The 27,898-nt window shown below is 52.3% G+C and overlaps 1 protein-coding gene across 2 annotated transcripts in view; it reads left to right on the forward strand.

The window, feature by feature from the left end:
• The first annotated feature begins 107 nt into the window (after positions 1-107).
• Positions 108-27,898, forward strand: part of DDX31 (DEAD-box helicase 31) — a 54,542-nt gene continuing 26,751 nt past the window's right edge. For both annotated transcript variants that reach the window (XM_045575185.1, XM_045575186.1), the window contains exons 1-14: positions 108-320; positions 5,000-5,259; positions 5,359-5,434; positions 7,021-7,064; positions 8,085-8,155; positions 8,932-8,996; positions 14,530-14,574; positions 15,648-15,689; positions 16,643-16,707; positions 18,220-18,339; positions 18,451-18,557; positions 19,698-19,987; positions 20,902-21,069; positions 24,056-24,115. In XM_045575185.1, coding sequence (XP_045431141.1) covers positions 222-320; positions 5,000-5,259; positions 5,359-5,434; positions 7,021-7,064; positions 8,085-8,155; positions 8,932-8,996; positions 14,530-14,574; positions 15,648-15,689; positions 16,643-16,707; positions 18,220-18,339; positions 18,451-18,557; positions 19,698-19,987; positions 20,902-21,069; positions 24,056-24,115 — 1,512 coding nt within the window. In that variant the 5' untranslated portion in view covers positions 108-221. The remainder of the gene's footprint in view (positions 321-4,999; positions 5,260-5,358; positions 5,435-7,020; positions 7,065-8,084; positions 8,156-8,931; positions 8,997-14,529; positions 14,575-15,647; positions 15,690-16,642; positions 16,708-18,219; positions 18,340-18,450; positions 18,558-19,697; positions 19,988-20,901; positions 21,070-24,055; positions 24,116-27,898) is intronic.

The raw sequence follows: 27,898 nt of genomic DNA on the forward strand, positions 1-27,898 counted from the left end.
CCCTCCTCCCCCCCGCGCCGCGGCTGCGGTCACCGGGGGCGGGGCGTGTGAGCGCTCTCGGGCGCTGAGGGCCCGGAAAGGGGCGCGGCCGCAGGCGGGGGCGGGGCAGCTACGCGGGGTCCTCGCGCGGGTCCCACGTGAGCGCCAGCGGAGCCACGGCCCTAGTTGTCGAGGTCCAGACGCGCCCGCTAGTCCGCGAGTGTCCGTGCCTCCCGCCCGCCATGGCAGTCACCGACGGAGCGCCCCTCCAGCTTTCCGAGCCCGCCGCCGCCGCCGCCGCCGGGACGTCCTCCGGGCCCCGCGCGGCCCCGGCGAAGCGGGTGAGTTCCCACCCGGCCACAGGCCCGACAGGCCGCCGGCCCCTGGGCCCGCTCTGGAGCGGTTTCCGGAGGAGGGGGTGGGGCGGGGGAGGGGGAGTCGGGCGGATTCTGGGGGTGTCGCCGAGCAACTGGTGTCCGAGCGCCGATGGCACCCCCCGCCTGCGGGGATGCCCCCGGGGGCCAGAGCGGGCCGCGCTGCGGGCGGATGGAGTCCGAGGCCCGGATTGGAGGCCGCCGCCCCTAGAAGTTAGGATGGACGCCTGGGCCTGAGGCCCAGCCATGGCACCACCCACGAATCGCAGCCGTCGTTTTCTCGACCGTGAGGGTCTTTCTTTTCAGCATCGAGGATTAGAGACCAGCATTTTTTTTCAGTGCGTTCGAAAAATGGCATCGATGTCGTCCCTGGGCAGGGAGGGGGGGGGAAAGTAAATACAAACTCGCCAACATAAGTCCCCCACCAGGGAGGGGAGAGAAGCTGGAAACTGAACCCTAGCCAGAGCGGAAAACTGGTTTCTAGGATGATGGATGGGTTCCCTCCTAGAAAAGGGGAGGGGTTTTAGGGCAGAAAATCTGTTGCAAAATCTCGTTACTTCCAACAGCAGAAAAAGCTCAATCTCTTACCAAAACGGGATGTGTGTGTGTGTGTGTGTGTGTGTGTGTTTTCTTGGAAAAGCAACGGATCATTCTGTTGAAAAATTTTATTGCCACGTTTCAGTGCAGCCGAAATTCCTTGAGTTCTTATAAGCTGACACCCAGAGTCTCGCTTCTCTTTGATTATTTATTTTATTTTATTTTTATTTTGTCTGGGTGCGTGTGTGGCAAACTTTAGGATTTGGAAGTTTGGGAGTAAGTTTTCGGCTAGCCAGTGGTGTGGCCGCATGGGGGGGAGGGGAGAGAGGGAGGAGGAGGGAAGGGCTGAAGGGGAGAGTGTGGTATTTGGAGTGAGAGACCTGGGATTAGATGCCAGCCTTGCTGTGACCTTGAGGAAGTTACTTCACCTCTCTGATCCTTACTTTCCTAGCCATAAAATGAGGACAGTAACTTGTACTTTATGTGAGGTTGTTCTGAGGATTAAAAAAGTAATATACATTAAAAACTGGACATTTCCTCAGAGGCATTTAATAAACGCCAGTGATAAAACAAGCAAGTTCCTATGGGCTCCATTTTGTGTCACAGAATTGCTACATCGGGAGGTCGGTGGGGCGCTTGCTTTTACCATGTACTTGCCTTGTAACTAGCACGAAGGAAGCATTTACTGAAACTTGCATAAGTAAACAAAGGATGTCTGAATTTACCAGTGTTTGAACTATTGTGTCAAAGGGTGTTAATGAGGTGATGACAAGTGTCTGCAGCGGTCTTGTCTACATTTTCATTTGAGTCTTGAATGAGAATTATGCTGATCAAATTTGCCAGTAGCCTGAACTTGGGGTGGATACACTGCATTTGGAAAGATTTTTGAACTCGGTGCAGAATATTTTCTTTCTAAAGTTTTTTTTTTCCTGATTTTTTAAACAAAATAATTTTGAAAATAATAATTAGAAAATTCCAGAAGTAGATTTAAAAACACGCATTCATAAGCTTGGTTAACGTTTTGGTATATGTCCTTTGCAGAAAACAACTCAAAACAAAATAGGGATCAAATTATTCATGATGCTTTCTAAGGAAACATCATACAACTAATAAATAGTACGATAGCATTTTCATCAGGAACCTGGGCTGTGAGTCCATGCCTACCCCACACCTCAGAGTTCTCAGCTCAAAATGAGATGATACCCACCTGTATTGATAAGTGAGTTAATTCACGTAAGCACTAACTAACTACTCAGTATGCTTATTAACATCAAGGACGTGGTCTTTAGACTTCGGGCTAGAAGGCCCCCAGAGGCCATCTGCCGCCGCAGCCCCTCCTTTTCCGGGGCAGGACAGCCTCAGAGAAGTGATTTGCTTAAAGCTGTGCAGCTGATTCTGCGTAGATGTAGATATGTCCTTGCTCCCCTGCTCAGATGCCACCTCGAGAAGCATTCCTGTACCCTTGCCACGGGCTCTCGGAACCCTGTGCACAGGCCTCGCCTGTGGTACAGCTCTAGGCTTGGATTTGGGGTTTGCACTTTTGTCTCTTTCCTGTGTGCTTCCTCAGGAGGCTGGCAAATCTTTCAGCTTTGTATCCTGCACATTTCATTCTGCTGAGTGGTCTCATGCTAATGTGTTGTGGATTGGGGGAAGCTAACAAGTGGTTGGAAAGTGTCCAGATTGCGGGAAGGGAAAATTCCATTGCGTGTAGTTCGTTCACCTTACATGCATGTATAGAGCGCACAGTTTGGGTCAGGCACGAGCCAATGCAGGGGACGGCTGGGTGGCGAGGAGATCGGGAAAGGCTCTTCGGAGGACACGTCAGCCTCGATGTGGAGGGTGAGGATTAGTTGGCCAGCCAGAGGGAGGCCTGGAGACATGGTGTGGGAACAGCATGTGCAAAGGCCCTGAGGAAGGAGCGTGGCACGTGCTTGGAATTAGGGACGGCCAGGGCAGCAGCGGGTACAGCTGAGACTGGTGAGATGGGCAGAGCCAGGTTCTGGAGGGCTTTGTAGATCAAATTACAGATTTTTTATTTCAGCCTAAGAGCCATGGAAAGCCTGTCTCATAGGCTTAACTCCTCTGCGCTTGCTTTTAGAGAGAAGCTGGCATGGGAATAGAGGGCGAGCGGATGGTAAGGGAGCTAAAATGTGTGTCCTGTTTGGAATGTTTAGCCCAAAGGGGAGGGAGAAAAGCAATTATTGGTGTATGAAGGATATTTCGTGCAGAGCAAGTACTTGTTCTGTGCTGCTGAGGTAGATGTTCAAGGCGGCAGATCCTGCCTGCAGGTCAGAAACAGCTTCTAAACCCACAGAATCCGCCTGCCTTGAGGGATGAGACCAGAGGGGTTATTAGACAGCAACTGCCAGGCCACCTGTCAGGGAGCCTGGGGGAGGGAGCGGGTGCGCTGGGCGTGGCCTTCCTGGCTTTTCAAGCTCCAGTCGCCCATGCTCCATGGATCTCGGATAAAATCTGCGCATTTCATTCTGCCTTGCAGGTGATTCAACACACCTGAAATTTGACTTCATCTCTTTGTTTCTTTTTTAACCTGAAAATGCATGCACTTGGGACTTTGTAAAAATAAATTTATAAAATAGTAGGCCAGTACTTATGATTAATATTAAATGTTTGAAGTGGTTTTTTTTTAATCTTTATTGTTCATATTATTACAAAGGTTCCTCATTGAAGTGTGTTTTAAATTACTAAGATATAGAAGACCTTATGGTTGCCAGGAACAAATAGCTATTATTGGTAGGTTAGTCTGAAGTGAGTTGTTATGGCTAAAACAAGCTGGTGTGTGCCCAGCTGGCTTGACTTAGTGGTTGAGCATCAACCTATGAACCAGGAGGTCATGGTTCGATTCCTGGTCAGGGCACATGCCCGGGCTTGATCCCCATTAGGGGGCAGGAGGCAGACTATCAATGATTCTCCCTTTGCTTCCTCTCTCTGAAATCAGTAAAAATATATTAAAAAATAATAAGGGCCCTAGCCGGTTTGGCTCAGTGGATAGAGCATCGGCCTGTGGACTGAAGGGTCCTGGGTTTGATTCCAGTCCAGGGCACACGCCTAGGTTGCGGGCTTGATCCCCAGTAAGGGCATGCAGGAGGCAGCCTATCGATGATTCTCATCATTGATGTTTCTAGCTCTCTCTTTTTCTTCCTTCCTCTCTGAAGTCAATAAAATATATTTTAAAGCTAAAAATAAAACAAGTTGGTGTGTACGTGAAAGTCCTCATTTCAAGCTAAGAGGAAAATAACATTCCCAGAGAAACCAAAATTCCAGAGGAGCAGGCACTGGCTACTCACATGATGTTTTCTTTCCCGGGTAAATTGGAAGAGAAGGCCAAAGAAAATGGAGGAATTGGATGCCTCTCCTCCTGGGGCGGTTGGACGGTGTGTACTTAACCACATTCACGTTATGGAAATAGGAATCACCAGGCAAGAAAGTAGCCTGGTGACGTGGCTGCAGTCGTGACCAGGTGGGGAATGGAAAGGAGACTTGGAAGTCACTGTGGTCGGAGTGGTGGGTGGGACAGGACTCCCCATTGGAATGGAAACTGCCAGTAGGAGTTGTCTCCACACCACCTGGATCTGGGGGAGCAGCCCGAGGGGAGGGGGCCGGTGACCAGCTCTCTGGGGCGCAGGGTGGACGTTCCTGCTCCCTGGGCACTGGCGGGGCAGTGTCCCGCGTGTAGTCACCCGGGCTGATGGGAGAAGAGATTGATTCTCTCCCACGGCTGCTTCTCAGGGAGTGGCTTCCTGGCGATGTAGCTGACTTAGCAGGCACGCTTCTCCCAGGACCAACTCGCTGCTCCCTTTTCCCGCCCCTCCCCTCTTCGTGGCTGAGTTGGTGGTTAAGATGGCTGGTGAGGGCTCAGAGAGGAGTGAGCTGAGCTTTGGTGGGGGGTTTTGTGTGTGTGTTTTGTTTTTTGTTTGTTTTGAGGAAAAAAGCCGAGGCAAAGAGTGTGATGCAGGCCCTAAACTGTTGCTTGCCACCTGGGGCGTAATGATCTCTGCGGGGCTGCCATTCCGCGGGCAGTGACGCTTCACTCTGAGGCCTGTCTTCATGGCCTGACGCACCTCTCCCGCTCTTTCCTTTCCTGGGGGCAGCGCGCACAGGCCGCCAAGAGGGAACGCCAGGGGCCCAGCGGGGCTCCCGCAGCCAAAAGGGGCGCCGCGGCCTCCCTGCCCGCCAGGAAAGCCGCCGCCAAGCCAGCGCCGCGGGGCCTGAAGGGGAAGGCTCAGGCGCAGAAGGTGTTTTCTCGGAAGAAGGCTGTGGCTGGTGCGGGGGAGAAGAGCCAGGAGCAGAAGCCGGCCGTGAAGACTTCGTCGTTGTTTAAAAACAACCCCGAGATCCCCGAGCTCCCCAGGTACGGCGGGGCAGCGCACCTCGGGAATGAAGGGCCGGTGGACTCGGCGTTTTTCTTTGTTGGTTGGAGCTCATGCCCGATTTTGTTGGTCATTTGCAGACCTGAGGTGAAGCAGGTGCAAGAAAAGGTGTTTTCTTCGGATGCTTTCCATGAGCTGGACCTCCACCCACACCTGGTAAGTTCCTCTCTGCGGTTCAGGGGTCGCTGGTTTGGTGTGCTCATTCACTCAGAACGTCTGAAAGGCAGTCTAGGGGGGACGTCCCGGCTCAGGGTGTCTGCTCCCAGTTTCCTGTGTAAGCTCAGATCCATAAGGCGCGCTCCCAGGGCAGTGCGGTGAGCAGCAAGCTCAGTTCGCTGTCCCTATCCCCTCACCAGTTCCCTCCCCCATTCAGTTAGGACTGGGCTCCACCCCCCTCCCCAGTTCAGTGTAGGGCTGGGCTCCATCCTCCCCAGTTCAGTTAGGACTGGGCTCCATCCCCCCCTAGTTCAGTTAGGACTGGGCTCCATCCCCCCCAGTTCAGTTAGGACTGGGCTCCACCACCCCCCCCCAGTTCAGTGTAGGGCTGGGCTCCATCCTCCCCAGTTCAGTTAGGACTGGGCTCCATCCCCCCCTAGTTCAGTTAGGACTGGGCTCCATCCCCCCCAGTTCAGTTAGGACTGGGCTCCACCACCCCCCCCAGTTCAGTGTAGGACTGGGCTCCATCCCCCCAGTTCAGTGTAGGACTGGGCTCCATCCCCCCCCCAGTTCAATGTAGGGCTGGGCTCCATCCCCCCCAGTTCAGTTAGGACTGGGCTTCATCCCCCCCAGTTCAGTGTAGGACTGGGCTCCATCCCCCCCAGTTCAGTTAGGACTGGGCTCCACCCCCCCCCCCCAGTTCAGTTAGGACTGGGCTCCATCCCCCCCCAGTTCAGTTAGGACTGGGCTCCATCCCCCCCCAGTTCAGTTAGGACTGGGCTCCATCCCCCCCCAGTTCAGTTAGGACTGGGCTCCATCCCCCCCCAGTTCAGTTAGGACTGGGCTCCATCCCCCCCCTCCCCCCCAGTTCAGTTAGGACCTGGCTCCATTTACTGGGCTTTCACTCAGCCTCCTCATTTTGGGTAGATGTGACTGAGGCTCTCTGGGTGCAGATGTCACAGCGGCCATAGTGGGGACTGAGCTGCATCTTGCTGCTGAGGATTGTCTGTGGTTAAAGGCATCGAAGGAGAAAGAGACTGTTTTAACATGCACTTTCTCCGAACAAACCCTTTTTCTTTCCCCTGCCTGAGTGTGCCATGCTTATGAGAAAGGAGAGAAAATCCACGAACGTTAGGGAGTCCCTTTGCTTGCGGGGTCCTGGCTTACCACCTCCTCCAGGGTGGGTTCTCCCTGGCTCCTGCAGGGGTGAGCGGGCTGCTCAGCCTGGCTGCGCGGACACCTTGGGGAGGCAGCTCCTTGTAGGGTGTTGAGCGGCACCCGAGCCCCTGCTCACTGGTGCCAGGAACCCCTTCCCAGTTACAACAGCCAGAGCGTCCTCCGGGCCGCCTCTGGGGCAGCGCCACCCGAGCACCACGCCTCGCTGCAGCTTAGTTTGATCATGGTGACCAGTCTCACCTGTGGTGGGTTTGTTGTTGTTTTTTGCATCCTTATTTCTAAATAAAAATTTGTTTATATTTTGTATAAATTTATACTAAAAATTTGATAAAGAATATGTGTGTGTGTGTGTGTGTGTGTGTGTGTGTATATATGTATGTATATATGTATTTTTTTTTCTTCTCTTTCAGATTTCCACACTGAATACAGTCTTGAACATATATCATATGACCAGGTAAGAGTTCCAGGCGAGTCCTGATTGTCTTAGGACTTAAGTGGGTAAAATTGTATGGAATCTGAATTGTCTGTGGAGGACTGAGCCAGTATGTGTGTTAGTGTTGGAGAACACACCAGATTATGGACTGTGGAGGGCTAGCCCTGCCCCTCAGCCCCTCGGTTCCCCCACCTGCCAAACAGGAAGCCCTCAGCTCCGCACTGCAGGTCTCTGGCCTGGAAGATGTCTGATAGACCTCGCTGTTGTTCGTGCTCCCCTGAAAGTAATTTGTTAAAAATACAGAGTGGATTGTGGTTTCTTAGTAGTAAGAGGTAGTCAACCTAAAAGCCAGAAGAGAGTATTCGGTTGGATGTAATGGGATACTGAAAATTTTTAAAAATGTTTGTTAGTAACGAAGACTCCCAGAAAGGAGAGCAGTGAAAGGCGTGGAGCAGAGGCGAGAGAACCCTCTGAGTGCGTGCTTCTGTGGGTAAACAGAATGTAAGCCCCTCACCATTGTTTTGTTCCGTTTTGTCAACCAAATTTCCATGGTTCCGCTCCCCTTTCAGTGCTGGTGTTTAGACGCACACGGACACAGGCCTCCGTGTGTCCCTGCAGCGGGGCCTTGCTTTTCTATGGCGGCAGCTGGTGCTCGGGGCTCACAGCCCCTCACTCCTCTGCGGGGATCTCCCCTCACGCTGTGCCGCCTTCCCGTTCCCCTCCGCACGGCAGAGAGCAGGGCAGGTGCTTCAGGACAGCTCCAGGTTGCCACACGCTGTCCCGTTTTAGTTTTAGTTGGTGCGATGGGATGGCCAGCCTCCAGCTTGCCTCAGCATTTCAGCCAAGTTCCAGAACCTTCACTGAGGGTTTTAGTCTTCTGCTCGTCAGAAATGTCTCAGCATCTTCACTGGAATGTGTCAGTAACTTCTGAGGAGGCAGCGGTAGAGCAGCGCATGGGCAGTGCATTTTGCGTGTCCTGCCTGTCTGCCGTAACCGCCGGGTGACTGTGGATAACCATGCTCTCTCTTTTGGCGGCCCCAGCGTCCAGAAGCAAAGCATTCCCGCGCTGCTGGAAGGCAGAGATGCGCTCGTGAGGTCCCAGACGGGCTCAGGTCAGTGGCGTTTCATTTCTGCCCTCCCTCCCAGCATGCCAGCCTGGCACGGCTAGGTTAGATGGCGAGGCGTCTGCTCGTTTTAGTGGCTGCTTTGTTTTGTGGGGGAAGGGGAGCCCTGGATTAGTTCACGTAGTGAAAGGAAGCATGAGAGTCAAGTTCTGCTCTCGTTCTCAGAGGCTGTCCCCTCGCCTGTGTGAGCTGCCCGTCCTTACTGCACTGGCCATGAGTATCCTCTTCTGCGCTAAACAGTTCTGCCCTGAGCGCACGCTGCTTGGATGCAGTCGGTTGCTCAGACGTGGAGCACTGCTTTGGCATGTTCCAGAACAGCCCAGCATGTTCTTCTGACCTCCTGTGCTCTTCATCAGCTGTTCTCCACTCCCCCCAACTCAGCTGTCATTCAGGGCGGAGGAAGCCCAAAGTTGTTGCCATCCTGGGCCTGGCCCCTCCCCCTCGAGCACCACAGAGGACACTTACTGGCCACCGAGCGCATTCGAGAGCTTAGCCTGCTTTAGAGGAGAGCTGTCTAGCCTCCGAGACAGCCCTCAAGCCTGTGTGGTTTAGAGGATGTAACTCCGTGTCCCCCAGGGAGGGAGGAAGGAGCTGGAGGAGGACTGAGTGCACAGAGGAGGGGAGACAGCGGGCTCCCTCCTGCCTCTTGGCCGGGGGCTTGCTCTTTCCTTTCCCCAGGTCCAGGGCTGCCCGCGGGGAGCAGGGCTGCTTTCCTCCCTGTCACCACAGGGGCTCTGTTTCAATGCTTTTCTCTCTTTTAAAAGGTAAAACTCTGGCCTACTGCATCCCTGTGGTCCAGTCTCTGCAGGCAATGAAAACAAAGATACAGGTGAGTGTCAGTGTTTCTCCGCTGTTCACGGTGCGTGAGAAAGCCTCAGGCGGAAGCACAGCAGCGATACTGGGACCGAAGACTGCCCCCACTCCGTAGTTTCCTTACCTCTTCAATTCATTTCCCACACAGCACGCTGCCTGAGGATGTGCCTGCATACGGCAGAGGAACGGTATTTCCCGTCATCAGAGTAGGCCTAACAGGGACATGTGTCCGATGCTCCTGGATGTCAGACACGGTGCCAGATGCTTTGCCAGTGTGATCTTGAATCTTTAGCTGCCTCGGCCCCACTGAGTTGTCAGTATCACTGTTACCCCGGGTTTACATGAGAAATGGAGGCTTGGGAAATCAGTAACTTACCAGACCGTGTGGTGAGTAACGGGGAGCTGCATTCCTCCCCAGTTCTCTGTGCTCCAGAGACAAGCTCTTCTGCCTGAGAAAGGTGAACCTTTTATGTCAACGTGGTTTGTCCTGAAGAGGAGATGTGGAAATAAGCACCCGATTAGTGAGTTTGACAGTGCGCCGCCTGGCGTTGAGCATATTCTAGAAGCCTCCAGATGTGAACCGTTAGTGCCTGGGCCACAATTGGGTCCTTGGTTTCCTTGGGAAGCTAGTTAACCACCACCTTCCGCAGACATAGGTCTCATCTCAAAACCCGGCCAGGGTCCCACAAACACAGCCCTGCTTCGCCTCCGGAGGAAACGGCGAGGTCAGAGTGGGAGTGAGGTACGTTCACAGCAGATAAGAGCTAACTGGTTCTTTTTTCTCCGTTTGGACACGCAGGATTAGATGTGTCAAGCCCATCTGATAGTCGAGTGCCAAAATAAATAATGAGAGTGTTGGATTATAGCCCATAAACTTAAACAAATTCCACGAGTCCAAACTGATAGGAAGAAATGATTGAGTAAATAAATGGTGGAAGGGAAAACCCTTCCTCAGAGTAGAAATGCAAAGGAAAAATGTAGAATGAGAGATGGAAATAGAGCAGCAGCATTGGCAGGCGCCTCAGTGGGTGTGTTTCAGGCAGGAACCATCCAGATGCTAACGGGAGTGGGTGGAGGTGGTAAAATGGGGTATTTTACATGGTCTCAGAGCAGCTCCCACAAGGCACTTCATCACAGGGAAACAGTAACCTTCCAGCGGGAAGCCAGGCTGCCTCCTGACCAAGCTGTCCGAGCTGGCGGCACCAGCTGGGGCGTGGGCCTCACGGGGCCTCGTGGGCCGCAAGTCCGGAGGACGCAGCTCCACTTCTGTAGTTTTCTTGTCCAGAACACATAACCCGAATTTAATCATAAGCAAACATCAGCCAGACCTAAATCGAAGGATATTCTACAAAGCAGCTGACCAGTAAGTACTCTTGTTAAAAAGTATTAAGGTCACAAAAGACAAAGAAATACCACAAAACTACCCAGGTTAAAGAGACAGAAGAGACGTGAGAACTAAATGCAGGTCTGGTCCGGAACGGGATCCTCTTCTGGGGAAAGGACAGTAGTAGGTCAGTTAACGGGATGTGGTTAAGGACTCTAGATGAGTTAATAGTGTTTAATCAGTGTTAATTTCCTGGTTCTGATCATTGTCCTGTGATTTTGAGAATCCATACCCTCTGAGGCAGCGGGGAGAAGGGTTGAAGGGAGTTCTGTGTACTTCTTTTGCAATTCTTATTGGTTGGTTGGTTGGTTGATCTGAGAGAGAGAGGAAAGGAGAGAGAAAGAGAAACATCAATTTGTTGCCCCACTTATTTATGCATTCATCGGTTGATTCTTATATTTGTCCTGACCAGATGGAACCTGCAGCGTTGGTGTATTGGGACAATGCTCTCAGCAGCCAAGCTAGCTGGCCAGGGCTGTGAATTGTTTTGTAAATCTGAAATTATTTCAAAATGAATCAGTTTAAATTTTATTTAAACTCTATGTAAATGATTTTAAGTGAATAAAATAGAAGTCGTACGCAATCATCCAAATTATGGAACCCTCTAGAGCCAGTAAAAGTGCCATTTTTCCCCCCCAAGAATTGTGAACTTGTGTTCTTACCATTTGATTGAAATAAGGCAGGTCACAAACAGCACATAGAGCATGACTGCAGCTTTGTCAGTGGTGAGAAAGTCTGTGTGCATCTCTACAGGAAAGATGAGAAAGACACTTAGCAGACTGGGCGGGCTGTTTTCTCTGGGGTGATAAGTGAGATCTGTATTTCCTGCCGTGACGGCTGCTTCCTTCCCTTGGCGCCCAGTGAGTCAGAGGGCTTCTAGGGTTGCACTTGGCACACAGGAGAAGCGGGTACCTGGCACCTCGAAACTGACTGGTCTCCTAGATGGTGACTGAGGACAGGAGAGGTCAGAGTTCACACGGGGAGCCGTGTGGCGGGCAGCTGTGCTCAGTCTGAGCATGACTCTGGGCAGAGCACTTCACCCTGTGCCCCACTGACTCCACGGTGCCATGGCGACTGCAGGGCCTCTCTCCTGCGCTGGGAAGAGGCAGCTGGGCGCACGGGGAGGGCTGAGAAGGGTGCCTGTCACCGGGGAAACCTGCTCGTGGTGGCAGCTGTCAGCAGCAGCTCGCTGCCAAGGCTGTGTAAGGGCAGTGGTTTGATTCGTGTAGATTCACAACCGTTAACAGGCCAGGCAGTTCTTTTAATTTGCTCAAATATTTTTAATATCAGGAACGACTCATTCTATTCAAGACTGAAAAATTCTGTAGAGAGTTTTCCAAGCCCAAATCTATCTCACTTATTTCAAATGATATCCACGGAGACCTTGGAGTTCACGTGAAGTGATGTGACCTGTGAAAATCACGTGTGGAGGGAGCAGCACAGCCAAGGCCCCCGCAGAGTCCTCACTTTGGAAGAAACGGACAGGAAGGGCCGCTCTGCTGTGCGAACTCGCTCAGCCCTTTTGGCTGATTCTTCTGACATCACACCATCCTCTCACTCACTCCCGCTCCTGAGGATTGCCTTGCTCCCTCGGCGGCTGTGTAGTGACACCCTTTGAAATGTCAGAATCTCCTACCGTCACACTGGGGCGCGTGGATCCCGTTGTTCTAACATGTTTACTGATCCTCGCCCGGCGTCAGCGCAGTCTCGCCGAGTTGATGTAGAGAACAGACGGCTCTAGTTTGAATTCCAAATCCTTTCCTCCTCACGGGTAAATGTCTCCGATGCAAACATGGGAACCGTGCTTGTGATTGGATTTGCTGCTAAGTCTGCACTTCCCGCTGCTCTGGGTGTTCGATCAGTCACTGTCTGAAGGCACTCCGAGGTGCAAGGCATGGTGATCTCGGGGCCTTTATCAGATTACTTCGTTTTCTTAGTGCATTGTTATTACTATTATTATTACTACCCTGTTTCCCCGAAAATAAGACAGTGTCTTATATTAATTTTTTTTCCCAAAGTTGGGCTAGGTCTTATTTTCAGGGGATGTCTTATCTTTCCATGCGCTAGGTCTTATTTTCAGAGGATGTCTTATTTTCGGGGAAACACGGTATTACTGTCACTACTTTTCGATATAATGTAGATGGCAAATGAATGTAAACAGCATCAAAAACATTTAGAGTGAAAATCAAGTCGCTCCCTCCCCTGCCTTCTCTGAATGGGACGTTCTGTCGGGACGCAGTGATCCTTGTCCCCAATCTCTTGCGTGTCCTCCCCGGAGCATCCTCTGAAATGCGAGCATGACAGTCCTCTTGCTGCTTTAGCGGAAGCATTTGCTTGTCTGATACACATGGCTGCTCGTTATGCTGTTGTCCTGTGCTTTGCTTTTGTTCACTTAATGTGTTTGGGGAGAGTTTCTTATATGTTGAATAAGTCTGTGCTTAAAGGGCTGCCCCGTATCCCACTGTCTGTGTGGACAGTAAATTACCGACTCGTCCCTTCATTGGTGGGATGTGCGTTTTGTTCAGTATTTTACTACAAACGGGGCTATTATAAATACATTCTGGAAAATACAAGTTTATGTACATGTACCAGGGTATCCTTTAGAGAAATTCCTACAAGTGGGATTTGCATTTTTATTTGCTAGCTAATGTCAAAATTGACCTTTAAAGGAGTTATACCAATTTGCACTCTCACCAACATTGTATGAGAGTTCCTATTTGCCCGTGCCCTTTTCCACACTATCGGCTGTTTAATTTTGCTCATTTGACAGGGGAAAAATACTGTGTAATAGTTGCAATATGAATTTCTCCTAGGAGTAAAGTTGAACATCTTTTTATATGTGTAAAAGCCACATTTTGAATTATTTCCCTAAGTTAACTTCTTATGTACTCCTTCATATTTCTTTTTGAATTGTTTTCTTTTATGTTTTTATTTTTAGTTGAATTATAGAACTTCCTTATAAGATAGGGAAATTGGCCTTTCTCTTATGTGTGGGGTAATTTTCCCCACATTGCTATTTGACTCTTGATTTTGTTTGGGTATTATATTTTTATTTTGAGATTTTAAATTTCTATGTGATAAAATTTATTGGTGTTTCATAGTTTCTGAGTTTTATGTCATCTATAGAAAGGCCAACTTAATTCCAAATTAATTTTTTCTAAATTTTTTTCTAAAATTACCTTTGAATTATCCATTCTTTTCTTGATACAAAATGCTCCTTACTCCCTAAATTTCTCCATGTATTTTAGTCTATTCTAGACCCTATTTGCTGTTGGAAATCTCTATAAATCAGTATCAATTTTTCAAAACTATTGTACATTTAAATTGTTTAAATATCTGATGTTTTTCAGAAATGTTTTGATTATTCTTGCACATTTATCTTTTCATATGAACTTGAAATCAGCTTGTTTGGTTACATTTTTTATTTTATATGTGCACATAAATGCCCATATGAATTTTTATTAAAGATTGCATTACATTTATAGATTGATTAGGAAGAATTCACTTATATATAATAGCCAAGAACAAGATACATCTTTACATTTATTCAGTTTTTATTTTATGCTCCTCGGGTATTTTAAAATTCTTATTATGTAGATTTTATACCTTTTTGTTACGCTTATCTTTTTTGTTGCTCTTCTAACTGATTTTTTTCTCCTTTGGATTTCCTAACTTTCTCTGTTAGAAAGCAGTTGATCTTTATATATATTAATTTTGCATTTAGTTAATTGACTTGTCTTTTTTATAATAAAGCTTCAAATTATTTTTTTTTAAGGATAAGATATTTGCTAATAATGACAGTGTTACTCATTTCCTACTTTGCAGATTTTTACACATTCTTTCTCTTGTCTGATTGCATGGGCCAGAACCTCTAGAACAGGGTTCTGTGATAATGTCCTTTTTGTTTCTTCAGTCTTTACCTGAGGGCATGTTTTTATTGATTTTCATAGAGGAAGGGGGAGAGAAACATCAGTGGGTTACCTCCCATGTGCACCTGAAGGGGTCAGACTGGCAGCCTCTGTGTGGACTGGATGATCTGTGCCAAGCCGGCTGCCAGGGCTTGTCCCTGTCCCGGCCCAGACTGCTGGTGGTGTGTCACCGGTGGCCTCTGGGGTCCTGGGGTCCGGGACCTTCATTCAGAGCATTTCTTTCCTCCTCTCCCCAGCGTGGCGACGGCCCCTACGCGCTGGTGCTGGTGCCGACGAGAGAGGTAAGCAGCCCCCGTCCGGGTGCGTGTGTTCAGTCCGTCCTATGGGAGTGTAAGGGGATCCCCATTTCTCTCTCTCCGCGCCAGCCCTCACTGGAGGGCCATGTTTGGGTACAAATCACTTTACGTGGCCCTATCCTTTGCCCGGGACCATCCTCTGCTCCCTGACCAGAGAAATCCAACTTCTCTGAAAAAACCCAAGTTTCCTTGTCATCTAAAAACTGGGCACACTATAAATTTCTATCCTTTTAAAAGAAATTTAAATAATCACATTTTTGTACCCCTCACTCAACTTCATTAAAAAATAAAAGCATTCGGCCCTGGAAATGAACTTAAAAAACAAAAAAACTACTGTGTCAACAAATGTTCCTGAAAGTTAAGCTTCTTGGCATTTTTCTTCGTTCTCGGTGGAAATCTCTTCTTCCTGGTACACTTCATTTGCGTGGGAGGCAACGGCAGATGAAGGAGTGTTTTCTCTGTCAGATGTAACCACCTCCCTGCAGAGACTTGCTCATGGACGTGAGCGTCCTCTCACCTCCGTCCTGTAGAGCCGTCCGCACCATCCATGGAGAGCAGGCGTGAGCTTAGATTTCACCGCAGCGAACTGGCTGCTGCCCACCCAGGACGCTTCGTGAATCCCGAACCCCTGGGAACTCTGTCTGGGCAAAGGGCGGTGGGCAGGCGACATGGAACCCCGTTCATTTGCATTCTATGCCGCAGCTCCATCCCCCTTCCCGTGGTTCCACCTCTCTCTAAAGAGCCGAGCCGGGTCTGCGCCTTCCCCTCCCCCCTTGTGCTCCGACTCGCTGCGCTCTGGGGATTGGGGCCAGCAGAGGGAGCACACGGCACTGTGTGTCCGTCCATGACAAGGATGTGCCGTCTGCCCATGCTGCAGCCCGCAGCTCTCCCCGTCAGTCTCACACAAGGTGTATGTTTCCAGTCGATTCTGTGCTGGGACTGATTTTTTTTATTGAATCTTAACTTGAGGTCCAAGTTTGGATACGAATCACTTTACATCTAAATTTCACAGAAAGGAAGAAGATGCCTCGCTCATTATAACTTTTTAATATTTACAGCTGGCGCTACAAAGCTTTGACACTTTCCAGAAACTGCTCAAGGTAAGGCACGCCAGGACCTCAGCTTTACCTTTTCCCCTGACATTTCAAGGAAAGGGAAACACGCCGCAGCCTTTTCTTTGTTCTCAGAGAGCCGGCAGTTAGTCTGCTGCCCTCCGCCAGGTGTCTGCTCCCGGGAATACTGCGGAGGCTCCCCCTGGTCTCACCCTCACTAACGTCCTGCTTCTGCTTAGCAAGGGTGCTAGTGCTTCCTGGAGCTTAAAGCGCCATTGTCTCCTTAGCGTAGGCGCTAGCAAGCCACAGACACACAGTCACAGGTGTCCTCTCCGCAGCCCAGACTGGGCCAGTGCACAGCCACCTGAGAGGCTGCACGTGGGTTTGTGCAAGAGAGAGAGGCTCCGGTTAGGTGGAGAATGCCCTGTCCTTCCTTTTATGGAGGCGGGCTGTGCCTAGGTTTCATTTTAGCCCCAAAGAGCACACATCTTACTGACAGGTGTGTTTATTCAGGTTCTGGGGAGCACGGCATGAGTCATTCCCGTTTCTGTCTCTGTTGGGAGGAGGCCACACAGCCTCAACTCCGGCTATTGCTGACGGCAACCCTGGTGAGGCAGTGGTAACATAACAGTCCTGTCTACACAGGAGCATCTCCTGCCGTGAGAAGCCCGTGCCCCCCTCCCGATTCCTTATTTAATAGTTTTATTGATTTCAAAGAGGAAGGGGGAGGGTGGGGGGAGAGAGAGAAACATTAATGATGAGAGAGCATTACTGATCAGCTGCCTCCTGCGCACCCCTACTGGGGATCGAGCCCGCAACCCGGGCCTGTGCTCTGACCAGGAACTGAGCCCTGACATCGTGGTTCATGGGTCGATGCTCAGCCCTTGAGCCAGGCCGGCTGGGCCCCCTTCCCTTCCCTCCCCTTTGAGGAGGAGGAGGCTAGACCTGCTCTGTTTGTGGGAAGCTGGCTGTGCACTGGTTTCTGGTTATGTCTTCCGCAGCCTTTCACCTGGATTGTGCCGGGAGTGCTGATGGGAGGAGAGAAGAGGAAGTCGGAGAAGGCTAGGTAGGGGGTTTGTTTGTTAATTCCCTGGTTAACCTGTCTGTCCTTCCTTCCTGTTCAGTAAGACTTAGTCCTTCTAAACCTGGGCCCATGTGTAGGGACAGACTGAGTCAGCAGGGAGCAGTCACGTTCAGACAGGGCTGTTTCTAAGGTAGTCATGAACCTTCGGGGGTTCCCTTCTGATCTGGTCATGACCTTCTTTAAAAAAATAGAAAGTTATATGCAATAAGCATTGATATTTCAAGAAAACGATTTTAAATATAATAATGTTACAGGTGGTCATGGCCTTTTTAACTCCACCCACCCGGTCCCCACAGTCCCCGACTCAGCGCACATCCCCTGGTGGTACTCTGTGGGTACATTGCGAGCTAGGTGTTGGGTTTTTTTGTTTGTTTTTTATTAAACTTACATAATGCTTTGCACCTTGCTTATTACACCCCAAAACATTGATTTCTAATTGTATGTTAGAACTGGTAATGGGTGTCAGTAGAAAATTGTTGGGACAAGTAAATTCCAAATTGTCTGCATTCTTTTAAAACAACTTTTATTGTATTATAGCCTTGTGCTTAGTAACACCCAACTATGTGTGTGGCCTGTTCCTGAGGAGTAAGTTTTAAAGCGGAAATCTAAAAATACTGGCTAGGGTTATTTTCAGCTGTGAATGACAATGGCGGCAAACAGCAGTGCCACCAGCTCGGAGGCCGGTGTGTTTTTCCTTCACACATACTTAAGCCCGGCCGAGACTGACGTGCTCCAGTGTTGGGGCTCAGGCTCCTCTTCTTTTTGTGCCTCGACATGTAGAAGGCATCGGATTACATAGTAAAGCTTCCATTTCCAAGGTCACCTCCAGTGGAGATCCGCCCCACAGCAGGAGCCCAGGTCACCAGCCCCTCCCTCCGCAGGGACTCAGGGGGTTGTACTTCTGTCCTCCTGTTTTGTTCTAGACTCTAGAGCGTAGGCTGGGGTCATGCTAACCTGCAGGGAAGCTCGACAACATGCTTGGCTGGAAACGGGAGGCTTTGTTACCAGGGTGATGGGCGAAGGATGTGTGGGGAGTCATCCGTTAGATTTATTCTACTGGTTTCTGGGCCAGGCCTGTTCATGGAAGTCACAGCAAGGGCTCAGTGTAAGAGAACATTCTGGGACCGCTGGTTCCGCTAAGAGGTTCCCTGGCAAAGAAGCCTCAGGAGCAGGCTAGACGACCCTGTGTCTGGAATGTGCGAGAAGGGATCCATGGGCCAGGTAAAAGGCACCGGCTTACCTAGTAAAGATTCCTTTCAAAGTTAATGTTTTGCTATTTTAATGTAATTGCAGATCTTAATACTTCTATGGGAGCGAGAAACTTGAGAGAAAAATAAAAACAGATCTTTGTATTCACTTGTCATCACGTTGGTCATGATTTCAGACTGTGGCACCTGCTGCTAGACACGCATCTGTCTCCTCCTCCTCCTCCTGTGTCTCCCGTTGGTACAGCCCAGTGTGGTTTACTGTCTGACTGCATGTCATTTCCAACAGGCTCCGCAAAGGAATCAATATCCTCATCTCCACTCCGGGGCGCCTGGTGGACCATATAAAATCCACAAAGAACATCCACTTCAACCGCCTCCGCTGGCTGGTGCTGGATGAAGCCGACAGGTGAGGCTGATCGGGAAGCAGGAAGGGCACGGGGAAGGCTGGCCGTCCATCAGGACTGCAGCCCGGGCTCCCTGAGGTCTGCCTTCGAGTAAACTTCTTCCGAAACCGCAGAATCTTGGACCTGGGCTTTGAAAAGACCATCACAGTGATACTCAACGCGATCAACGCGGAGTGCCAGGAGCGCCAGAACGTCTTGCTGTCGGCCACTCTCACGGATGGTGAGCGAAGAGAATGGGTGCAGCTGCCAGGGCCCTCAGCCTCGGGCGGGGAGGGGTCTCCGGGTCCCAGGCTCAGGGAGAGGGCCAGCAGTGAGGGCCGTGCTGCAGGGGCCCGTCAGGTGGGGAGGACGAGGAGGCTGACAGCCACCTTCTGTGCCTGCGGGAGCCTTTCCCTGTGCCCTGACCTGCCGAGCGCCGGGCTCGGTCCTGACACGGACGGCCTCTCGCCACGCCCACCGGTACTGCGATCAGCCTGCCTTTCTCCTGAAGAGGCGTGGGACCTCAAAGGCTCCTGTCCTTTAGGCTCCTTTCTATGTTTCCTCCTCGTAAGCTGGAGTTTCTTAGCTGCCTTTCGTAGATGGGACGCTGGGCTTGGCCAAGTGGCCGCTCTGCACCAACCTCGCAGCAGGCCCTGTCTCAGCGGCAGGACCGCTCCTGTATCGTGTCTGCCTCATTCGGCACACAGCTGCCACCAGCACGCCTCATCGGCACTTCTGAGTGTATTCCAGAGAGCATTAATTTTAAGATCATCGTGAAAAACAGATTCTGCGCTCAAATAGTTTGGGAAATGCCACACATTACCTCCTCTTGGAGATTCGTGGTACACTTCACACAGTGAAGGTCCCCAGAAGGTCTGTAAAGCCTGAGGGAAGGATTGGAGGGCCTTTTTGTCCGGCGTTTCATAACCACAGAACCCTTGGGGGGGGGGGGGGGCCAGAGCCCTGTCATTGTCCCTCCCTGGTTTTCCACAGGTGCGAGCTTAGGAAGGCCGGTGTGAGGGGGGGGCCTGGGCTGTGGGAAGAAGTCCGGGGCCCACCCCCCCAGGTGGACATCTGTGCAGATCAGTGCGGCCCCTGGTGAAACCCGTCGGGAGTTGCCTGGTTCAATGGTCAGCAAACTGGCTCACAAGCCGTGGTTTGCTACTCTGTTGATGAATGAGTTTGCCGACCCCTGACCTAGACTCCCGATTCCAATAATTGCAGGCTGTTGTTCCTTATGATTAAGCCCCTATTCTCGTGGCCGGCAGTTTGCCGACCACTGGCCTAGTTCGTGCACCTGCACGTGCGGTGTGCCAGGACATGCACAGGGACCAGCTCCCGGCGTGGCTGTCACCTGTTGTGACTTCTTCGCTTTCTCCAGCTGTGACACGGCTCGCTGACATCAGTCTGCACAACCCAGTCAGCATTTCTGTGGTGGACAGAGACCTCCGTGAGCTTTACCTGACTGATGAGGAGTCTTCTGACGACTCTGACTCGCTAAGTGATGACAGCGATTTTGACGATGACGACGACGACGATGATGATGATGATGATGAAGATGAAGAGCTGGAAAGCTTTGCGATTCCTGAGGGTCTGGAGCAGTACGTGGTGGTGGTTCCCAGCAAGCTACGGCTAGTCTGCCTGGCAGCCTTCATCCTGCAGAAGTGCAAGGTAGGACGGGCCAGGTCGGGGAGGTTGGAGCCGTGTGTGTCGGGCACTGCTGGCAGCGCTGAGACGCAGCTCTCCGGCCTCACTGCCGGTGGGTGTAGTGGTTCTAGGTTGTGGGGAAGCTCGGGCCAGTGGTTGCCATTACGTTCTGCCTGAAGTGCCTTTCCTGGGACTGATGCTGGGTGTGAGCCAGAGCTAGGTGCCTGTGCTTGTGTTTTTACAGGACGCCCCGGTACAGGCTGTCCTCAGGTTACGTCGGATGTACATCATTTCATGGTTATGTCGCCATTTCCCATTTATTTATTAAAAAAAAAAAAGTTCAGTTATTTCTACGTACTTATGTGCTTTATGTTTTTTATTATTTATTTACGACAAGTAAAGGTCAAGAATCGTTACCTTTCTTTAAATTTTTTTTTACTGTTTCACTTCATCACTGCTGTGTATGTTCTCCGTGTGAGTGACGTAGGTGGGTTCCAACTTACGGCAAAATCGCGCGGTAGGAATGGATCTCCGACATAACCCGAGGACCTGCTATATTTGTATATTTATCTGCTACTCTCGGTGGCTCTTTCTCTGGTACACGGGGAAACAGTAGGGGGCGGGCTTGAGAGGGAAGCTTCCAGATGCACTGCACGTGGTGTGTGTGCTGAGGCCTGAGAGGACGAAGAACAGTGCTGATAGGCAGCCTCACCCGGAAGCATGCTCTTCCCAGTCTTGGGAGTGTGATCAAGGTCATGGCTGTCAGTTCCCTCTCCTGCAATCTGGTAGCAGGGAGCCTCCGTGTTAATTCTGGAAATAACTCCAAGCCGTCTGTCTTCCGTTTCCAAACAGGGCCAGTGTGACTGTATTTTAGGAAAATGCTGGTTTTAGTGTCACCTAATAAACCTGTGGTGCTTTTCCCCTCTGTGTCCATGCAGTTTGAAACAGACCAGAAACTGATCGTCTTTTTCTCGAGTTGCGAGCTGGTGGAGTTCCACTACCACCTCTTCTTCCAGACCCTGCTGGGCCTCGCGGCGACAGGGCAGTCACCATCTGGCGGCCCGCGGTTAGCATTCCTGCGGCTGCATGGCAACATGGACCAGGAGGTGAGCAAGCCCGGCCCATCCTGCTTCACGCCCTCCACGCTCGCACTGGCTCCGCGGGCGGGGCTCAGGCGGGGTCCCCTCATGTCCGAGGCAGGCACACAGGGACTGGACGCGGGCCTCCTGCGGGCGATGTGGGCGAGGGGAGCCTATTGTTCCGCCCGCCTGCTCCGGGGCTGGGCTCGTCCACCTGAGAGCTCGCAGGCCCTTGGCCTGCATCTACCTCCACCAGCTGTTAAGGCAACAGAGCACCACTAAGTAGCTGGCACCAGGGAAGGGTTTTGCCTTTTTAGTACCCAGTGTGTAATTAGGGCTTGATGTCTTCAAATTAAGAGCATTAATGGAGCTAAATTGTGGCTCCCATATGGTACCGCTGAGCGTGACTGCTGTCGTTGTCAACAAGATGCAACGCTCTCTCAGCACTTGAGGTTGCGAGAGGGTCTGTGTCTCACCCTGTCTCAGCTCTGAGTACCATTGTGGTCCAGGAAGAAGAGGAGAATGTTGGCCTTATTTTAGGTTCTAAGCTGCAAAACTCGGTCCCCTGGGGAGTTGGGGCAGAGTGTGGAGTGGGATGAAGTCACTGCCTTGTGCAGGGAAGGATGCACGGGGCCCAAGATCAGAGCCATCTTGTCCCGGTGGCTGTGACCAGCAAGCAGCTCAGGATGAGGATGGGCTTGGACCAGAACCACATTGAAAAGGGGTAACGTTTTAGAGTATAAGAGACCTGAAAGGCTGTCAAGTCCTTTTCCCCTTTGGTTTTTGGTTTAGTAATTCAGGAAATGGAGGTTCAAAAAAGTGACTTTGCTCAAGGTCACTCAAGGACACAGCTTCTTATTCACCACAGGATAGCATAGAATTTCCTATTTGAGCCTTTGTGGATTTTATCAGCTCTTTCTTTGTACCTTGCGGGTCCCTGAGTCAATCGAATTTGTTGATTCCAGAATGCAGTACATTGATGGTGTTTCCTTCTTTTCTCTTTTAATTAGCTTCCTAGTCCTCTGGGTCTGTTGTCACCAGAGGCATTCTGCAGGGGAGTCGGGTGACAAAGGAGCTGGATGTGGACTCAGAAGATCTGGGAATTTGAATAGATCACACAGGAGATTCTGTAGTCAAATTAGTTCGAGCTCTTACTGTAATGGCAGTCTCCGTGCTCATGGCTGTGTGCCCTGGAGGCAGACCCCTGGTCCGGGCCCTGGCCCTGGCCCTGCTGGTCCCTAGCTGTGTGACCTCAGGGAACGCTCTGTGCCTCAGTTTCCATGTCTCTAGAATGGAGCCAATAGTCCTATTTACTTCATGTGGTTGAGATGATTCACTGAGTTAATGCAGATAAAGTGCTTAGCACAGGGCTGGCTCATAGTCAGTGCTCAGTAAATGTTAAGGGTCATTATTATTATTTCTCCTTCAGGAATAGTTTCGCTCTTCAGTTTAGTAATTGTTAATATTTTATTTATATTGTTTTCTTTATTGAGTAGCCTTCACAGCCTCCCCACAAGTAGAGGATGGGAGGGAGTATCTGTATTTCATCTGATGAATACTGAGGTTAAGTGTCTTACCCCAGACTGAGCTAAAACAGCCCCAACCACATGCTCTTGGCCACTGTCCCACATGACCTGGATCTCCCTGAATGATTGTCATGACCCCACCCAAGGTGAAGGGCATTGGAGAGAAGTGAAGCTTGAAGTTGCTGCCTGGTGCTTGTGATGGAAGCTCAGGAGTTAGGATCCATAGGTGGGCTTTCAGGCGAGTCCCTGCTCCCAGGAACTGTTCTGATTGGCTGTGCCCTGCAGCTGTTACAGTGGCCCCTTAGAGACTGCTCAGCAAACCGGACCAACCCGGTGTCTTCGGGAGGGTCTGAGCTCCAGCTCCGGGCCAGCTCCCTGGGTCCAAGTGCAGTCACCCTTTGCTGTGTGTGGGTGTCCCTTGGCAAGTCCCTCAGCCCCCGTGCCTCGGTTTCTCTGCCTGGAAAGGGGTGGTAATGGTACCCGCTCGGAGGGCCGTGGGGATTGGATTCGTGCAGACGTGTAAAGCTCAGGCCTGGTATGTGGTTGCGCTCAGTGCGCTGGTTGTCCATGTCCACGTCTGCGATGACACGGCAGTAATTTGGTCACCTCCCTTTTTTGTTGCCGGCAGGTGGACATGGCCATGGGCCAGCGGCTTGCGCCACTGGCTTTGCGAGTTCCCAGGAGAGCCTTTAGGTGGCACTCCTTTGGCCAGCGGGCTGCCTGTAGGACCTCACCCGGAGGGAACAATTCCGTGCACAGGCCTTACCCATAAAGGCTTATCACAGCGGGTTTGTAGCGGACAGCGGTTGGCCACAGCCTCGGCCAACGGGGCATCGGCCACGAAAATGGTGGCACACGCACCCGACTGGTTACTACCAGTGTCATCACGAGGAGAGAGTGTGGTGGGAAAGACGTTCACGGATATTGCTTTCTGATAAGAGTGTGCTGCTAGTAGAGGGCGTGTGGCCTCTTTCCAAAGCCCTCTTCGGTTATGCCGTGCACGGCCCGGGGCGTGGGGTTGCCGGTGGTGGTGGTGGTGGTGGTGGTGGTGGTGGTGGTGGTGGTGGTGGTGGTGTGTTTTGAGCTGTGGCAAATTGCATTTTCTTCCTTTGCCTTAAATGTAATTTTTCTACAGTTAAAATATATGGGGTTTATATATATATTTTTACCTTTTTAAAAATTAGTCGTTAACCAAACTCCCCTGCAGGAACGGTGGGTTCTTCATTCCTCTCGCCCACCTGCAGGGAAGTGTGCCCCTGTGGGCTGTCCCTGCTCAGGGGTGGCCGATCTGAAGGATGGGCCCAGCCTGGCGCTGCCCTCCTGACAGCCCAGAGTCCAGTCCGGGCCTGGTAGCTGGGAGCACTCATTGCTTCCTTCCTCCAAAGCCTCTCTGTGCTGGGCCCGGATGCAGTCCCAGCAGAAGGAGACTGGGAAGCACGGACCTGCTCACTGGACTCCATATCAGCTGTGTTCCCTTGTCTTTGCAGGAGAGAACTGCAGTGTTCCGCGAGTTTGCGCAGCCCGGCCCCGGCGTCCTCTTTTGCACGGTACGTACCGGGAAAGGAGCATTTCTGCACTTGGGGTTGCAGTCTCTCTCTGGACGATTTGCCTTGCAGCTGCCCCTCAGACAGCGGGAACCCCAGGCTCTTGGTGTGGCGAGGCCCTTGGCACCTCTGTGTCACCTGACTGGGTCACAGATAGCCGCGCCACTGTGCAGAAGGCTCAGCTATTTGCTCACTAATAGTGGCAGCTGTTGGTCTGAAAACGTGTGAATCTTGCTGATTTCTAGCCACCAAAAACTTGTAAATTACAGCTATCGGGAGTAATTAGAGCTGGGAACGTCTTTCCACAACAGAATCACTCGACACACCTTGCTCACCTCCTTCCAGGAGCAGCTGCCCGTGGGCAGTTTGTCTGCTGGCGGCTGTCACGTGCCCTCCTGTGTGCAGGCAGTTGCCTCGCCCCGATGCTGCCACCCTGGAGGCTGCCTGCAGCCCAGCACTGGCCCTTTGAATGCACGTCCCGGGCTCTTTCAGGATGGCAGGTCCCGCCTTCGACGGCCCTCCTCTGGGGACGCACTTCAGGGGCTTCGCTCGCTGCCGAGATTATGATCCCTCCGATGTGTGTCGTCGTGGTGATGCAGCTTAATCCCCGCTGGTGAAATCCCTGTCCACACGCGGGGAACTGCGCTGTGAATGCAGGAACCGGGGATGGCGTGCTGTTGAGAGCAGATGAGTAGCTCTTTGACCACCCGCTAGGCCTCTAATGAATTACTCTTTAAGGCACTCCTGCTCCGGGTTCCGTGGTACTGAGCAGTGGCTTCTCCCTGAACTCAGAGTATATGGGTGAGCGCTCCTGTCTGTCCTGTGTGAGGTCATATGTAAGACGGCCCGCCGGCCAGCAGTGTGCCAATTCTCGTGTGGCACCTGCTGTGCCGAGCTGGTTGGCCAGACGGAGCATAGTTCCTGGGCGTGCTGGCCTCAGAGGTCTTGAGTCCGACCAGCAGCCTCTCCTCTAGGAGCCCGTCCACAAGTCAGGTGCTAGTGTTCGCTCTAAAACCTTCACAGGTCCGGCTCTACCCTGAAGACAGTCCAAATAATCCATGTGATAAAGAAACGTGTCAGTTCCCATCACGTCCACTAGTACCTTCTGGGGCCGGACCCCTTCCCATCTCCTCTGTCCCCACTTGCCTGCTTGTTCCTTACCCTCACCCAGGCCGGCCCCTCTCTCACGTCCTCCATGTGTCATTCTTGCTTTCCCTGGGGTGTGGCCCTGCCAGCAGAGCTCCCCTCCACTGGGTCCGCACGGACTGTTCGGGACTAGCCACCTCTGCTGCTCTCCACCTTCGCTTATTTGCGTGAAGTCCGCTGTTACCTGCGGTTCTTAATTCCTCCTCCGGGGATTCCCGCCGCCAGGAGACCCGGGGCCAAGGGCATGCGCTCAGGGGCCATGAGCACGTCCGCAGCCCAAGTGCGTGGAGGCGCTCGGTTTTCTGCGGGGCCTGGTCTTGAGGCGAAGTTTCTCTTTCCCCTGTATCTCATTGTGCTAATGGCGAGATCCTTGGGAGGCTGTTGGCTGTTTACTCGGTTACGCTAACTCATGTTGCCAGTTTTTTGGCGGCTCCAGCCAAGATCTCTCGCCTCTGACAGCTTCTGCGCGCTCTCCTTCCTCCTCTGTTTGCACAGCCCAATCTGTCACCCGGACAACGGGGGCCTGTACCCCGCTGATGGCTCCCACACACGGCAGTAATGACTTTTGGCAGGCCGGGACGGCGCAGAGGCGAGCTCGCTGCGGCCCTTCCTCAGAGCGCCAGCGGCCCCTCTCCCTGTTAGTAAAAGCACTTTGTGAGGATCTTGGGTAAATAAATGAGTCATTTTAATCCAACTGACAGGCTGGCACCTGAGCAAGCTGCCTTCCATCTGTGCTCCTCCGTCTCGTGGAGGCGGCCGGTCGTCAAGCTGGGCGCTCCCGGCCTCACCGCCGAGTGTCTTTCAGAGCTGACTTTAGCGCTGCTTCTGCCCTAGTTAGGTTACGGAGTGCAGGGGCTGGCCTGAGTTCTGACGGGGCGGCTGAGGCTGAGACTGAGGCTGAACCCTCCACAGATCAGCTTCCTGGTGCCCCGTGCCCGCTGATGCCACTGCAGGAGCGGGGAGCAGGGTCCTGCCTGTGCCCCTGCCCCAGGGGGCGGGTGTGAGCGGGGAAGAGAGCAGGGAGGCTTTTACCTGCTGCCGGTCACCACCATCCCAGTCCTTCTTCAGGGAGTGAAATGGGATTGCTCCTCAGTGTTAGAGTGCCGGCCTCATGGATCTTCGGTCCCCTCTGGGGAGAGAGAGGGTGGGTCTTACAGCCATTCTTCGGCGTGTGAACTGAGGCTCGGGGCTCAGTTGACGCCCAGATCGAATGGCAGCTGAAGTCCGCCCTCAGCTCCTAGAGCAGGGAGAGGACTTAGCCCCCTCTCTGAGGCCTCCAGGCCCAGGATGGAGAGACGTGCTTGAAGGCACAGCTGATTAAGGCTAAGGGGGGGTTGGCTGCTGGTGCGGTCCCCCCACCTCAACACAAGAAGGGATGCAGGGAGCACTGTGAGCTGGTGTCATGAGCCAGGCCACCAGGTGGGCAGAACCTTGACCGGCCGGATGAGAGGCTGCGATCTGCAGTCACACCTAACTCACCGCTTCAGTGCATGTGCATTCCGTGACGTGTGAATGTCAGATGCTGTGTTAGAGCTTCTGAGTTGAATTTACTAAACTAACGAGCATTACATTTTTTGCAAAGCCCTCCTGTCTGTCCGGCTCCAGCAGCCCCTCTGCATACACCCCCCGCAGAGCACGTCAGTAACACGTCATTTCTTAAAGAGCTCAGCGCACTGGAGCCACCAGCTGCGGTCAGGGCAGAAGGCAGGTCCCAGGCCCGTTCAGGAGAGCGGTGGCTTTCTCAGAGGCAGTGCTCGGACGGGCCTGTGGGCGAGGGGAGCTGCCTGCAGCACCTCGTGGGCGCTCTGGACCCTTCGTACATTAAACTCCTGCTCAACGCATCAGAAAGGCAGCCTGGCGCCGCTGGGAGAGCGGTGAGGGCGGCCAGCCTTGCCCGCCCCGTACCGGCCAGGTGGATGCGGCACAGTCTTCCTTGGTCCCAGGCAGCGATCGTTTTAACGTGCTTCTTGCAGGAACTTCATAGGCTTATCACTTTTCAAAAAGGCCCCTATCCATGTGACCCCTTAAGAGGGGAGAGAGGAGGCTGCTCCTGCAGAGGATGCCAGCTCTCAAATGGGAGGAAGGCGTGCGAGACAGGAAGTCACCTCGCAGCCATCGGGGTCACAGTCAGACGGGCGGCACCCACAGAGGCCGAAGCCACTGGAGGAAGGGATTGGGAAACGGTCTCCCAAGTTCCGTTCTCTAGTCTCTCACTAACTACAGAGGCAGAGCTGGAGGTGCCCCTCAGGCGAGTGGACACGGCAGCGCCATACGCGACGGACTGGGCTGCTGCTCTCTGGTGCTGGACACCACCCCCGTGGCCTGCAGTGCAGCTGGAGTAACGGGAACCGGGATTCTTGGGAAATTGTGTTCCGCACTGAGGGTCCTGTGAGAAGGAGGCACGTGCTGGCATCCCAGCTGCCTCACAGTGGTTCAGAGAAGCGTGTGTGTGGGAGGGAGAGGAGGCGGACGCCCGGACCATCCCTAGCAGCGCTTCCAGGTGAGGCAGGCAGGCGCTCGTGCTGCTTTTGGCTTCTCCATAGGTTACATTCTCCTCAGTGACAATCTGGGATGTATCCATCCATTGTCAGGAGGAAAAGAGAACAAACAGAAAAACGCAGAGAAAAGGAGAATCCACCC

The sequence above is a fragment of the Pipistrellus kuhlii genome, unplaced genomic scaffold (assembly GCF_014108245.1).
Source record: "Pipistrellus kuhlii isolate mPipKuh1 unplaced genomic scaffold, mPipKuh1.p scaffold_m20_p_68, whole genome shotgun sequence".
NCBI classification, from domain to species: domain Eukaryota; kingdom Metazoa; phylum Chordata; class Mammalia; order Chiroptera; family Vespertilionidae; genus Pipistrellus; species Pipistrellus kuhlii.